This window comes from Eurosta solidaginis, chromosome 3 (genome assembly GCF_040869045.1).
Source record: "Eurosta solidaginis isolate ZX-2024a chromosome 3, ASM4086904v1, whole genome shotgun sequence".
In the NCBI taxonomy this organism is placed as follows: domain Eukaryota; kingdom Metazoa; phylum Arthropoda; class Insecta; order Diptera; family Tephritidae; genus Eurosta; species Eurosta solidaginis.
The window spans coordinates 219,999,386-220,012,791 of NC_090321.1; the positions used below are offsets into that span (position 1 = coordinate 219,999,386).

At 37.1% G+C, this 13,406-nt stretch overlaps 1 protein-coding gene across 1 annotated transcript in view; it reads right to left on the reverse strand.

Annotated features, from left to right (window-relative positions):
* Positions 1 to 817: 817 nt before the first annotated feature.
* Positions 818 to 13,406, reverse strand: part of LOC137245096 (focadhesin) — a 50,411-nt gene continuing 37,822 nt past the window's right edge. The window contains exons 3-8 of the mRNA XM_067775214.1: positions 12,176 to 13,199; positions 8,905 to 9,116; positions 7,760 to 8,835; positions 2,019 to 2,149; positions 1,424 to 1,951; positions 818 to 1,342 (exon numbers count right to left, since the gene is read on the reverse strand). Coding sequence (XP_067631315.1) covers positions 1,193 to 1,342; positions 1,424 to 1,951; positions 2,019 to 2,149; positions 7,760 to 8,835; positions 8,905 to 9,116; positions 12,176 to 13,199 — 3,121 coding nt within the window. The 3' untranslated portion in view covers positions 818 to 1,192. The remainder of the gene's footprint in view (positions 1,343 to 1,423; positions 1,952 to 2,018; positions 2,150 to 7,759; positions 8,836 to 8,904; positions 9,117 to 12,175; positions 13,200 to 13,406) is intronic.

Consider the following 13,406-nt stretch of genomic DNA (forward strand, 5'->3'; position numbering starts at 1 on the left):
CTAGCTGATTTTTTTTCACTTGAGTTGTAATGTCTCCCAGGTCTGAACTATGTTCTAAGTATCAAGTGTCTAGCTCAACGGGAAGTTACCGAAAAAGACTTTTCCGTGGGTCAAAAATTCGTATGGAAATGAGGTGACAAACATGAAAGGGACTTAATATAAAGGCATACAAAATAAGTTTGATTGTGATAAATTAGAACACGCAACACTTACTTAATTGGCGCTTAACCGTCTAAACGGTTATGACCGTCCAACAAGGCGCGCCAGTCGCTCCTTCGCTCCGCCAACCGGCGCCAATTGGTCACACCAAGGGAGTTTAAATCGTTTTCCACCTGGTCCTTCCAATGGAGCGGGGGCCGCCCTCTGCCTCTGCTTCCATAGGCGGGTTCCAATAAAAACACTTTCTTGGCCGGATCATCATCTTTCATTCGCATAACATGGCCTAGCCAGCGCAGCCGCTGCGTTTTAATTCGCTGAACTATGTTGATGTCTGCGTATAGCTCGTACAGCTCATCATTAAATCTTCTTCGCTACTCGCCATCGCCAACGCGTAGAGGTCTATAAATCTTTCTAAGAACTTTTCTCTCGAACACTCCCAAAGCCGCTTCATCTGCTGTTGTCATGGTCCATGCTTCTGCCCCATATAGCAGGACGGGTACGATAAGTGACTTGTAGAGTATGATTTTCGTTCGCCGAGAGAGGACTTTCCTTTCAAATGCATACCTAGTCCAAAGTAGCATTTATTGGCAAGATTGATTCTTCGCTGGATTTCAGTGCTAATGTTGTTGCTGGTTCCCAAATAACGGCAACAAGTTAATTGTTATTAATTATATCTTACCTTCTTTATTTATTATATTTAAAATTTTTTTCAATGTTTAGCGAAAACTACTGAATAAGCAATAATTTGTGAGAGTATTCAACTTCTTTGGAGTCAGTAGATTACTTACTATATAACAAAAGAATTTCCAACTTAATTCCAACACTTAAAGTATAAAAGATGCACCCAAAGGCATGGGAACCCAGGCAGTGTCAAGAACACTTAACTATTTAGTAAATACTTTTAGGCGCAGCAGATATTATTTTGTAACGAGTTTTAACAAAAGCACTTTTAAGTATTCAGATGTTAAAGTCACTTTACGGTCATCTATAAACCAGTTACATAAAAAGTTTTACAAGTACAAAATTCAAACACTCATTTACGCATGCCAACATATTTTGTCCATATACCCTTGTTGTCAAAATATGGCTTATTTCGTGAACAAATAATGGCATCTCTGAACTTGGTCGAATATACTTCAGGTATAGCGTTGTTCTTATATAAATTGTATAAAAATTCATAAATCTAAGAGAAATAAGAAGAAAAAACAAATTTAGTACTGCATTCTGTATGTATGCAATGAAAAATTTTACTTAAAATATGTACCTTTGCTTCCTGATCTTTCCAGAACACATGCTCACACAAAAGTTGCATACTCTCTGGAAAAAGTGCAAAACGATCTTTACGCTGTGTTGCGACTGCATCCAAATTACCCAATAATACAGCGCAACCGGAAAGCACAACCACAGCTAAAATGAAAATATCTAAAAGATATAAAACTTTATCTAATTTCTCTTTGTTAGATGATTCGGCGAGTAGTGCTTGTATTTGTAAAAACATTTCCATAATCCAGTTACAAGACTGTTCATCCTTATTGTAGGCATACAAAGTTGCAACTAAATGACGGAAAAAGAATTGTTGCTCTTCGTGCCTAGTTGCATATGCATCGATAATGGGTGAAAGCCATTTTAATGGGTTTGTCAATTTTGTGTTATACAATACTAAATAACAACGTATAATTGTCGCTTTTTTCAGCTTTCCTATAGGAGTTTCCCACCAATTCGCTGGTGAGGTGAGCCCATCAATAGAGTTGGGATGCAGCACGGATACGACTTCGGTATAACGCTCAAAGAGCTGGATGAAATTGGAAAATTTAATTTTTGATTTTGTTAAATACTAATTTTGTATGAATAAACCTTACTCTTGAATCCAGATCCATGGAGTCCATATAACGTTCTACTATCAGTGTGAAAATATCAAGCACTTCTGGTATGTCACATTTGCCTAGAAATACGTATTTCACACTGTCTATAAATTTTTCAAAGAGGCATCCTGAAGATATAAGAAAAAGACATTTTTTTGCGATGTTATATTCAATTAATTTATATATCTTATATCTCATCATAAACTTTAAACGAGCAAGTCTTGTATATTCGTATATTTGTATAGCCCCGAACGATCTCGGGAACGGCTCAACCGATTTAAATGAAATTTGGCACAGAGGTAATGTATTATCATCTTCTACGACTTTCTACCTATTCGAAATTAAAAAAAATTGCATGATATATGCCGATATGGGTACCAAACGAAAGGTATTTAACTTCGCATTACAATAGGGACATTTTTGAGTAGGGTTGCCCTTTAGGGTTGCCACCTATTCGAGATTAAAAAAAATCGCATGAGATATGCCTATATGGGTATCAAACGAAAGGTATTTCACTCCGCATTACAATAGGGACATTTTTGAGTAGGGTTGCCACCTATTCGAAATTAAAAAAAATTGCATGAGATATGCCGATATGGGTATCAAACGAAAGGTATTTCTCTCCGCATTACAAAAGGGACATTTCTGAGTAGGGTTGCCATATAGGGTTGCCACCTATTCGAAATTAAAAAAAAAATTGCATGAAATGCCGATATGGGTACCAAACGAAAGGTATTTCACTCCGCATTACAATAGGGACATTTTTGAGTAGGGTTGCCATTTAGGGTTGCCACCTATTCGAAATTAAAAAAATTGCATGAAATATGCCGATATGGGTACCAAACGAAAGGTATTTCACTCCGCATTACAATAGGAACATTTTTGAGTAGGGTTGCCATTTAGGGTTGGGGAAGTTAGAAGAAATAGTACTCTACTTACTCATATTCTATTAAAGCTTTAAAGGAGAACCTTAAAGTTAAAAATCTTCGTAAAAAAATCTTATACATGATTCGACTTAATTTTCTGAATTTCACACACGCTAATAAAATTGAAATGCAATATCAAGGCACCCAGGCAAATTCTAGCAAAATATATTTAAATGCATATTTTTGGCAAATATGAAATGAATAATTGCAATTTGTCACAGATTACTATTAGAAAGATTTCTCACCATAGCAAAAAGATATACCAAAATGTTTGAAATTAATAATTCGGCGCATGAAGATACTCGACCTAAATAATTTAGTTCTCGATTCCACTAATCGTCATAACAATCCCTTATATTATAGGCTGGAATTACCCATTTCAAATTTTTCATTCCAGTTCATTTTGCGGTTAGTGTTTGTATTGTTTTTAAAAACAAATTTTTAAGGAAATCAAATATTGGTATGTGAAAGTATGTCTGTATGTATGTTTGGACTTGAAGCCTAAACCGCAGAATGGAATCGAACGAAATTTTGCCATGACATACCCTGAGTGCGTCAATCTATGGTAGGCCATATAAAAAAAGTTTTCGACAAGGGGGCGTGGCACCTCCCATACAACTGGAATTTTTCGTAGTCAATATATCTGAAAGATTAAGCTAGACGACCCCTCCAGAAAAACTGGGTATAACGAAAAAGGGGGCATGGCACCTCCCATACAACTGGATTTTTTCGTTGTCAATATATCTGAAAGTATTAAAGCTATACGACTGAAATTAGGTGAGGAGGTATATAATACTAATCCCTACCCCCTCGGGAAAAATTGCGGATAGCGAAAAAGGGGCGTGGCATCTCCCATACAAATCGGGGTTGGGATTAGTCTAATATATTAGTTTATATAGTACTGCTTTTATTTATACCCGAACGACGTCGGGTACTCTGCTAGTATATAATAAATGTACATATAAAAAAAGTGGAGTTTGATTAATGATGACATGTAGAACAAAGTATGTTATGCGGCATACTCGAAGATTACCGAGCAAAGCTCGGTCGCCCAGGTACTTTTACAATAAATAACCATATTTTTGATAAATTGCAACATATTGTGACGAATATTAGCAACACTAAGGCATACTATCAACTCTAAGCCGATACTAAGCAGTCACTTGTATCTACATAAACAAATCAATAATTATGTCTACACATATGTACGTACAAGCAGCGGAGAGAAACGCACAAACACATGCATATATCTGAGCTATTCACAAAAGTATGCAATCATCGGTGGGAGTATAACTCACATATATACACGCGTATATGGCTATGCGAGAAGCTCTAATCGTGCATCTGTAGTTTATAGCTGGTAAACAAGTAGTAAATTCTAGAAGAAGAAACGCCTAGAAGTATGCGAACGAGGCATTAGAGAGTATAAAAGGAGTTAAAGCTGAGTAATCAGAATTCAGTTTGATTTAAGCACGCTATCAGTTACGAAGTATAAGTGTTATGTGGAGTATTTTCAAAGTAGTCTAATAAAGACCATTTTGCACTATTGAATATTGGAGTTATTTATTCAACAATTTTGTGATACGAACGTTAGTAGAAGGTGTAAAATAAGCGGAGTTTCCATAAATTCGTTACAATATCATCGACTTGCAAAACTTTAAACTGTTCATATTAATGAATTAAGCTGGCTCGAGGTCAGGTGTAATAAAAACACAAGAAGTTCTCGTAAAACCGATATATTTTGATTACCTTTGGTAATCGTGCTCATGGCAAATTTATTTTCATGCTTGCACCGTATGACGTGGAGTATCATACATCGAAATATATCGGTTTTCCGAGAACTTCTGGTGTTTCTATTACACCTGACCTCGAGCCAGCTTAACTCAAAGATGCTTTAAAGTTTTCTTTTACTTGTTGTTGTTGCAGATCCGGAAGCTCTTGGGGAGTATAATCGATGTTAATGGCCCTTTGCCGGATATAGATCTTTTACGTTCCGGTATTGAACCTGATACACCCTATTTCATAATTTGTTTCGAAAGGGCCCTATCTCAGAACTTGGTTGAAGAACGCCTCACCTCAGCATTTTTTTTATAAATGTAATGGAAAAACTGTATTGAATTTAATCTCAGATAGGGCGTTTTTGAAACAAACTCTGAAATAGCGAGTTCAGATTAGCTCGAGTCCTACATTTAGGTGAAGGTATCTACATTTTGCGCAAGTTATCGTGTTAACTGATGAACGGAAGGTCAAAAAGTAGGCGTGGCTTTCTACTGATTTCGCCCATTTAGACTACAAACAGTTGCCGGAATAAAAATAAAAAATGTCCTCACCGAATTCCACTAGGAATGGTTTATTTTTGTTTGACTTATGGCATAATAGTATTTTAGATATTGACCAAAAAATGAGGCGAGGCAGGCCCACATTCAGCAGTTTTCAATCTATCGTACTTTGCTCTACCATATCACTACTGAGGTGGAATATCAGCATAATTCAGTTACGATTATACTTTGAAAAGAAAGATTTTTATAAAATGGGCGTGACTGTCATAGCACTGCCAAAGCTTCTGTCAAATTTTAGCATGATATTAACGGCTTTTTGAATTTTCTGGTAATAAACGTAGGCGGAGCCACTCCCCTATTCCAAAATTTTACTAAATATCAATTTCACGCCATAAAGCCATATTTCATTCACCAATTATCGGCCTTTTTCGATATCGAAAAATTCCGCATGGTTAACGTACGATTTCACTCATTTTCAATACTGATATATTCTGCGTTCGGATAAGCAAGTATATATACCAAATTTGGTAAATATATGTATTTCAATCTATTAAATCTAATATCTTAATCTAACCTAATACCCTGTCTACAAGTTTAGCTAGGTATGAAAATTCCCTTTGATGTACATATATAAAATATTTCTAGCTCATAACTTTTTTTTGGAAGATTTCAATTGGTTTTATGATTTCTGAATAGAGATGGGAAAGGGGTAAACACCCAAATGGTAAATACCCGGTAAATTGGGTATATATGGTAAAAATAGGTAAATATCCAAATATTTACCCAAAAGAAGGGTAAAAATAAGCTTTTGGAAAATATGGGAAACAAACACACAAATTCAAAATGTACCCAATTTCTCCTATATTGGTGGGTAGTTATCCATTACGCTATCGGTTGAATTAGTTTTAATCTGTAATCCATCGTTTTTTAAAAATATTTCGCCCATAATGCATGTCGTTGCAAAAATTTAAGTTTACCCAGTAAACATTTTAAGTCAAAAAAGAGTCTGAAAAATATCTAAATTGGAGCGTTTACAGTCGGTATGTGCTCATTTGGGAGGCCGAAACCAATGTATTTCCTCCTTGCACTGGTCGTCCTATATGAGCCTATTAATGTATATCATTTGAGCCTAAATAAGAGTCTGACATAAGTCTTAAAAGGCGTTTATACAGCTTATATTATACTCTACTGGAGCTCTTTGGCGTCATTTTTAACTCTAATAAACTCTGATTATCTGACACCTATATGACCTTTTTATTAGGCATCGTCAGCGCTTATTGGGGTTATATATAGTTCGACACACCTCGACAGAGCGTGGCAGCTTTGCGTCACATTAAAAATGTCGAGAAGAGTCCATGAGCGGAAAAACGTCGATGCTTATACAAAAAGGATAGCAAGGGTAACAATAATGTACAAATGTAATTCATTTTGTATTAAAATTTAAAATTGTCGTAACAAAGTTTCAAAATTTATTCCAAACTCGCTGTGACTAACATAAATAGTTGATAAATGCTAATTTTTGCATGCTAGGTTAGGAGCTTTTAGGCCGTTAAATAAAAGGCAAAAATTAAATTTCCTTTTACCCTCCTACGCTTTTCGACGCTTTTCTGATTCAAAGCTTGGACTCCTTTCAGACTAATTGTTGACTCCGGGTGTTTGCTGGGTTGGTTGTTTAAAATAAAAACGAAAATTTTTTAATTTCAAATGACGTATAAATTTAATTACTGATTGTAATTCTAAGCAGCCTCGATTCAAATGATTTTTAAATACCCAAAAAAAGATACAAAAAAGGAATATTCCGGGTATTTTCCTGGCATTTACCCATAAAAATGGTAAATACCCGGTAGAATCCCAACTCTATTTCTGAATTTTTATATACATATATAAAAACCTGGATCGTTTTGTATGGACGAAAGTTAACTGATATCGCGCTATCGATTTTTCGATAGGATTTCGGCTCAGGAAAAAAAGTTCCACTACGCATACCCAAAAAATAATAATTTTCGAGCCTGCGAAAAAAAAATGGCGAAAGGGTCAATTTTTCGACCAAAACACTCCCCAAAACCCAAAAAATATTTTTTTTTTCAAAAAACTGTTGTAAAAACGTTGGCGATAACAGTTTTGAAAAAAAAAAAATATATATTTTTTGGGTTTTGGGGAGTGTTTTGGTCGAAAAATTTACCCTTTCGCCATTTTTTTCGCAGGCTCGAAAATTATTTTTTTGGGTATGTGTTGTGGATCTTTTTTTTCTGAGACCAAATCCTATCGAAAAATCGATGGCGCGATATCGGTTCATAAATCGACCCAGTCTAATATATAATTACTAAATGTCTGCCTTTTCTTTCTACCGCTAGGCGAACAAAGTAAACAAAAACAAAGTATGCTTATTTAGACGACTCAACCCAGCAAACCATAAAACTTAAAATTGGTCCAAACAAACTCTTCAAAAAAGATATAGAAACTTTACTACAAGCTGCATATAGGTATAAACATTAATTCGAACTATGTACCTTAATATTAATTCCAAACTTACCTTCAACAAAGCCAATCAACTGTGATTCCTTGAATGAATAAATTGCTATTTTCTCAGCGAAATTCTTTAAAATTTGCAAACTAACGCCATTTGCGATTTCCGGCAACAAAGAAAACAACAAAAGCAAATCTTCTTCAAAACAATTCGGTTCGAAATCCGCTAGGAAGTTTTCCAATAAACGTTTCGCTGTACCAGAGTGCAGTAATTGGTTTTTCGCTATCAATATACAATATTTCCTAGCTTCAAAGGAGAGATGGAAGAAACAATGTAGAAAGCACCAATCCAGCGGCGGTATGGGTTTGGAAAACTTTTTGGAAATTGCGCGCAACGCATTTATAACAACATGCGGTTCTGTAACATGATCACCAAAGCGTGATTGTCCCACCAAATAATTGACTATAGCGCGCAATGGACTCTGAGCAAATAGTCCTTGCAATTTTCGTGGTTCTGGTTTGCCTTCTGGCAAACGATAGACGCCACTACGATAGCCATTAATTTCGGCATATATATGATGTGCTATCAAATCGGCAGCTGCTGCACCACATTCAGGACGTATTTTTTGTAAAAGATGTACCCAAACTTCACCAGGTACCATTTCTTGCTGCAAATCAACCACCTCACGACCACCAGCAAACTCACGCCGGGTACCTGACACTGTTTCTACACGAAATTGCATGGGTATATGACGCATAGCTAATAGTGTGCCTATTTCGTAATTTTTCAATGCCATCAAAGCTTCGCGTACTAGTTCGGGTTCTGCATCCCCACGACTCACTGTTAACCAAAGTTGTTCAAGCGCCTCATCAACCAGTTGTTCATACTCTAAAGTGGGCGTGTGCAATGCTGGTATGTGTGCAAAAAAGCGATAAAGAGATTTTAATGCGCGCGGACGACGTTCATGTCGAAATGTATTACTAAGTACGCGCCATGTTGAGACAATATTAACGGTATGACTATCACAAAGTGCGACGATAGCATCGAGTGCCAACGAAGTGGCCAAATCCCCAGCATCATCGGTGCATGAATTTAATGTATCAGAGAGATGTGAAACCAATTCGGAACCGTGCTGTGTGGGCCTGAAAGGAAAAGCAATATAAATATTGAGTTAATACTGAATCTAGTTATCTTATAAGTTGCACACTAACTTGTCATAACATATTTCGCGTATGGTGTGTGTCTTGGCTATTTCAAACTCCCAGCGTTTGGTGTTATCCTTTTGAGGTATTGAGAGTAATTTAACTAAGAAGGTATATGTACGTGGCTCAACACGCCATAAACGTAAGTATAAATCCATTGCAAATGTGATATTTTCGGCAGTGAGATTACGTATCGTATTTAAAATCATTGGGATGTTATCCTGGAAGAAAGGGAGGAGATATAGAAAAAGGGTGTATAAGTGATAGGACGTTTCAAGCAAATGGCGAAATTTGCTACAAAGGCGCGTTTAACTTGTGGAAAGGACCCATTACTAGAAAGTCGTCTTGTGATGCAGAATATATGAATTACTATTCTTGGAGCTCCGGTTTTTGGCTTCGTTAGAGTTTAGAAGTATTTCGTATCTCATAACCCAAATATTAAAAAAAAAAAACAAGAAAGCATTTAAGTTCTAAAATTAGGCTAAAATTTAAGATAGGAGTACTTTGCGTTTACCAAAGTAGTTCTTAAATGATCCGGAAAAATGTTCTCCAAATAATCCAAACGTTGTGTTGAAATGATGCTGGAAGCAATTTCTTCAGTTTCGAATTGCATTTGAAAACTATTCGGAACCAGTTCATATATGCCCGCACAAATAACTCCAACATTTGTCTTAGAATAGTTGTGAACTGACCCCGTAACAGCCCTAAAAAGATCCCAGAAATACCCCAAAAAACAGAAGCGATCCCGAAATAGTCCTGAAATTATACCCAACATAATTAAGAAACTTTCTCGAAAATAATTTTAAACTTATACTAGCCCCGAAAATAAGATGCTAAAAAAATCTAATCATCCCTTTTTAAGGTCCGATAACTGGAACCTCGGTGTTACTATGAGTCTTCGGCAGGTTTTGAGGTCAAGCTTCGATCGCTTCAACATGAAAAGATTTTGAAGTTTGTTAGCTCAGCTCAAGTTGTTGTGGTTGGTGTAGAGATAACCCCGAAGGCTTTGGGGAGTGTTATCGATGTGATGGTCCTTGGCCGGTTATAGATCCGGTACGCTCCGGTAACACAGCACCTTTAAGGTGCTAGCCCAACCATCTCGGGAACGATTTATATGGCCACAGTAAACCTCCAGGCCAGACCTCCCTCCCCACCCCCAAGTTCCGTGAGAAGCTTGGGGTCGCCAGAGCCTCGCGACGGATAGGTGAGGTTGACAATTGGGTTTGGAGAAGCTATATATTGCGCTGGCAACCTGAAAGGGTTGCGCTACACACCCCTTGAGTCTGGTATTTTAGTCGCCTCTTACGGCAGACATACCTACCGCGTGTATATTCTGACCCCCTAACCCGCTGGGGGCTCAGCTCAAGTCTTCAACAGGAGTAGACAAGGCTGATTTTTGGATAGAAACGCTAACTATACGCATAACATGAAGTACACTCTGAATGTAGCACTAAGTTTTTCCTTTGAAGGGCCTTTCCTTTCCTTTGGAACCACGTTTAAAAAATCATCGATTGCGAAGCGTTTGCGTGAGCTCTATATCTGCTCGCCAACAGGGCTAATCAACCATCTTATTGTTTGGCGAGAATTATTTTTCTCTTATATCTCTGCTGACCGTATGCTTTCTTTCACTTACGAAAGCTATGTTATTCATGACTTTCCCCGCGATTAGGCCGCCAATTGTCTTTTTTGACCTCATTCGTTTTTGAGCGAAGTGATCGCAGGAGTATGTGGCTTACGTTGCGTATATCTCCGCAGTATAATCTCCCCCCCATTCGTTTTCCGCAGTCCACTGTCTTTCAGCCTTCCCTCTTAGTATACTACTAATCTTATTTTTATTTTCCTCTCCTCCTTCCTTCCACTCCTCTCTTTCTTTCTTTCACTTATCCTTTCTTCTCCTCCTAAATCTTCACATCTTTTCCGTTACCCTCTTCCTTCTACCCTCCTATATTTTCGAAGATATAACCAAATATATTTGGTAATAGTGCAATTTACGGTACCCACCGAAATTTGGGCCAAAATTTTCGAGTGAGGTATCAAAAGACGAGTATTCACGTCTAGATCAAGAATCCGAAAGCGGAAGTTAACTTTTTTTACCCGTTCAAAAGATATTAACGAAAATCCGAAAAAGACCCGCGGGACCCTCCGAAACCGGGGGTGGGATCCATAGTATTTTTGCGCAGAACACCTTTCTGCGTCGGCGGCCTTCGGCCGCGCTTATAAAAAATAACCCTGGGCTACGCCATGCCAAGTCCGGGTGTGTGGTATATGCACAATTTTTTTTGTGGGTACAAACACAACAACAACCACATTAAAATCGCCAACTTCAACTGCAAATATCTCCGGACAGAGATACAATTTTTCTTTTCCGGATTATTGTTCTCGAGATTAATACGCGTCTTTTGATACCTCACTAGAAAATCTTGGACCAACTTTAGGGTGGGAACCGTAAACTGCACTACTACCATATATTTTTTTCAGAAAGGACGTGACACCCTCTTTCCTAACATTGCATATTACTTTATCTTTAAGAAATATTTACCCAATTCAGTCCAAAAATTTTCCGTTTTAAAAATATTCCTCTTCATTTTCGTCACCCTATTTCTTTCTCTATTGCGGAGATTCAACAAATTTGCTTTGTTTCCAGGAAAAAATATACCACCACACATATTGGCAAAATTGCTAACTACTTCTTTAAAATACATCTATGGAAATTTTTTTCCTCCACTCGTTTAGCACTAGAATAATTCTTCCTCTCCTCCTTATTTCAAACCACCACAAACATATTTGATCTATAGGTAATAAACTTGCTTAATAACGTTTACTTGCACTTATGGCATTTTCTTTTCTGGAAAAAATGATACCCTCATGTTGAACTTTTAAATCCTAACTTTTAACCTAAGTCACCTGGCGATCTGCAAAATAGCTGAATTAGTAGGTAATGGTACCCGTTTTCCTATTTAGTGGGAAATATTTTGGGAAATGAGCACACAAACTTACGAGAAGGCTGAAGCATTGCTACAACAACAACAACAACAGAAGGCTGAGAAGAACCAAGCGGGTGACATTATTTTCAGAAAAGAAAACGCCAATAGTTTGGTCGTTAAGCAAACTTATGGTGCACTATGAGCTCATTCTGTCTATATAAGGTCCTTACAGTTCAACCTAACCTAATTAATACTTTTGTCCGTTAATTGCGATAACAAATTTGATTGCACATATATTGTGGCATGCGATTTTTATATTTTCTAGATATTAAGTTCTTAATATATTTATCTTTTACCTTCGAAACACCAAAACTGGGCAACCCACGCAGTAGCTCCATTTGTATCTCGGGCTGTTGTTCACCAGCCAATTTGAATATATACGTCATCAAGAAATCATAAGCAATATTGCTATTAACTTTGATTATTTCGAGTATAGCTTCATATATTTTAAACCAGCAATCCATTGAAGGTTCACGGGACAGGAATAATGCACGCAGAAACAGATGTAAGCGTTGAGAAAACATTGAATTCGCTTTAACATTGAGCGTATCAACAAATATGAATATATCTTTAAATTCTGATTCATCAAAAGATTCCACCAACTTTGCCACATCAAAAGCAATTGCTATATCCTGATGAAAGTAGCGCACTTGTCCTACTTGCAAATCGTTGGTGTGCACCACTACAGGCACGGATGTCTCCTTACTGCGTCCAAGTATTTTACGTACAATTTGATGAGCAAGTGCCAGACCTTCTGAGGGTATGAATGCAGTCTGAGACATCCACTGGATGATACCATCAAGGCACATGTTCAGAATGTATTGATTCCCACAGTTTTCTTGCACCACAATAAACGAGATGACACGCAGGAGTTCATGTAGATAATTTGGTGATAACAAATGTAAACATTCAGCCATTAGAACGAGTAAAACATTGTAATGATTAACAGTATGTTCGCGTACATTGTGCAATACGCTTAATAAACAATGTAAGCTTGGACGTGGATCGATGGCATATTTGTTGAGTTTGTTTATAATTAATGCTTGGAACAGGCACAAATCAATTGCGGTGGTAAAATCATTCGAGTTAAGGCAGTGTTCAATTGCTTCAATTAGGAGCGTGCTTGTCAACAGGCACGTTGTTGATGAATTAAATTTACTCCAACAAAATATTTCTCGTACAAGTTGTATAGCATTTGGATTCGTTTTACTGTGTGTAAGTAAAGCAGTCCATATGGCTTTTGAATCGGGCAGCGTTTGTGGACTGCAGAGCACATAAAGGAAGACTACACGTAAATATTCAACGCTGTGCTCTTTTATTCTGTAAGCGAAGAGAGAGAATTTTGGGTGATATATTTACATTAATAACACGATAAGGACTACGATTACTGTCAATATTGACAAAAACAACATCTATGTTGCCAAATACCTACTGAATTTGCATTGTGTTTATGTCAATACACTCAGAGAAAAACGTCGTTCTAAAATCCAGCACCACCGGACTCAACTCAAGCTTTCCATGTTCTTA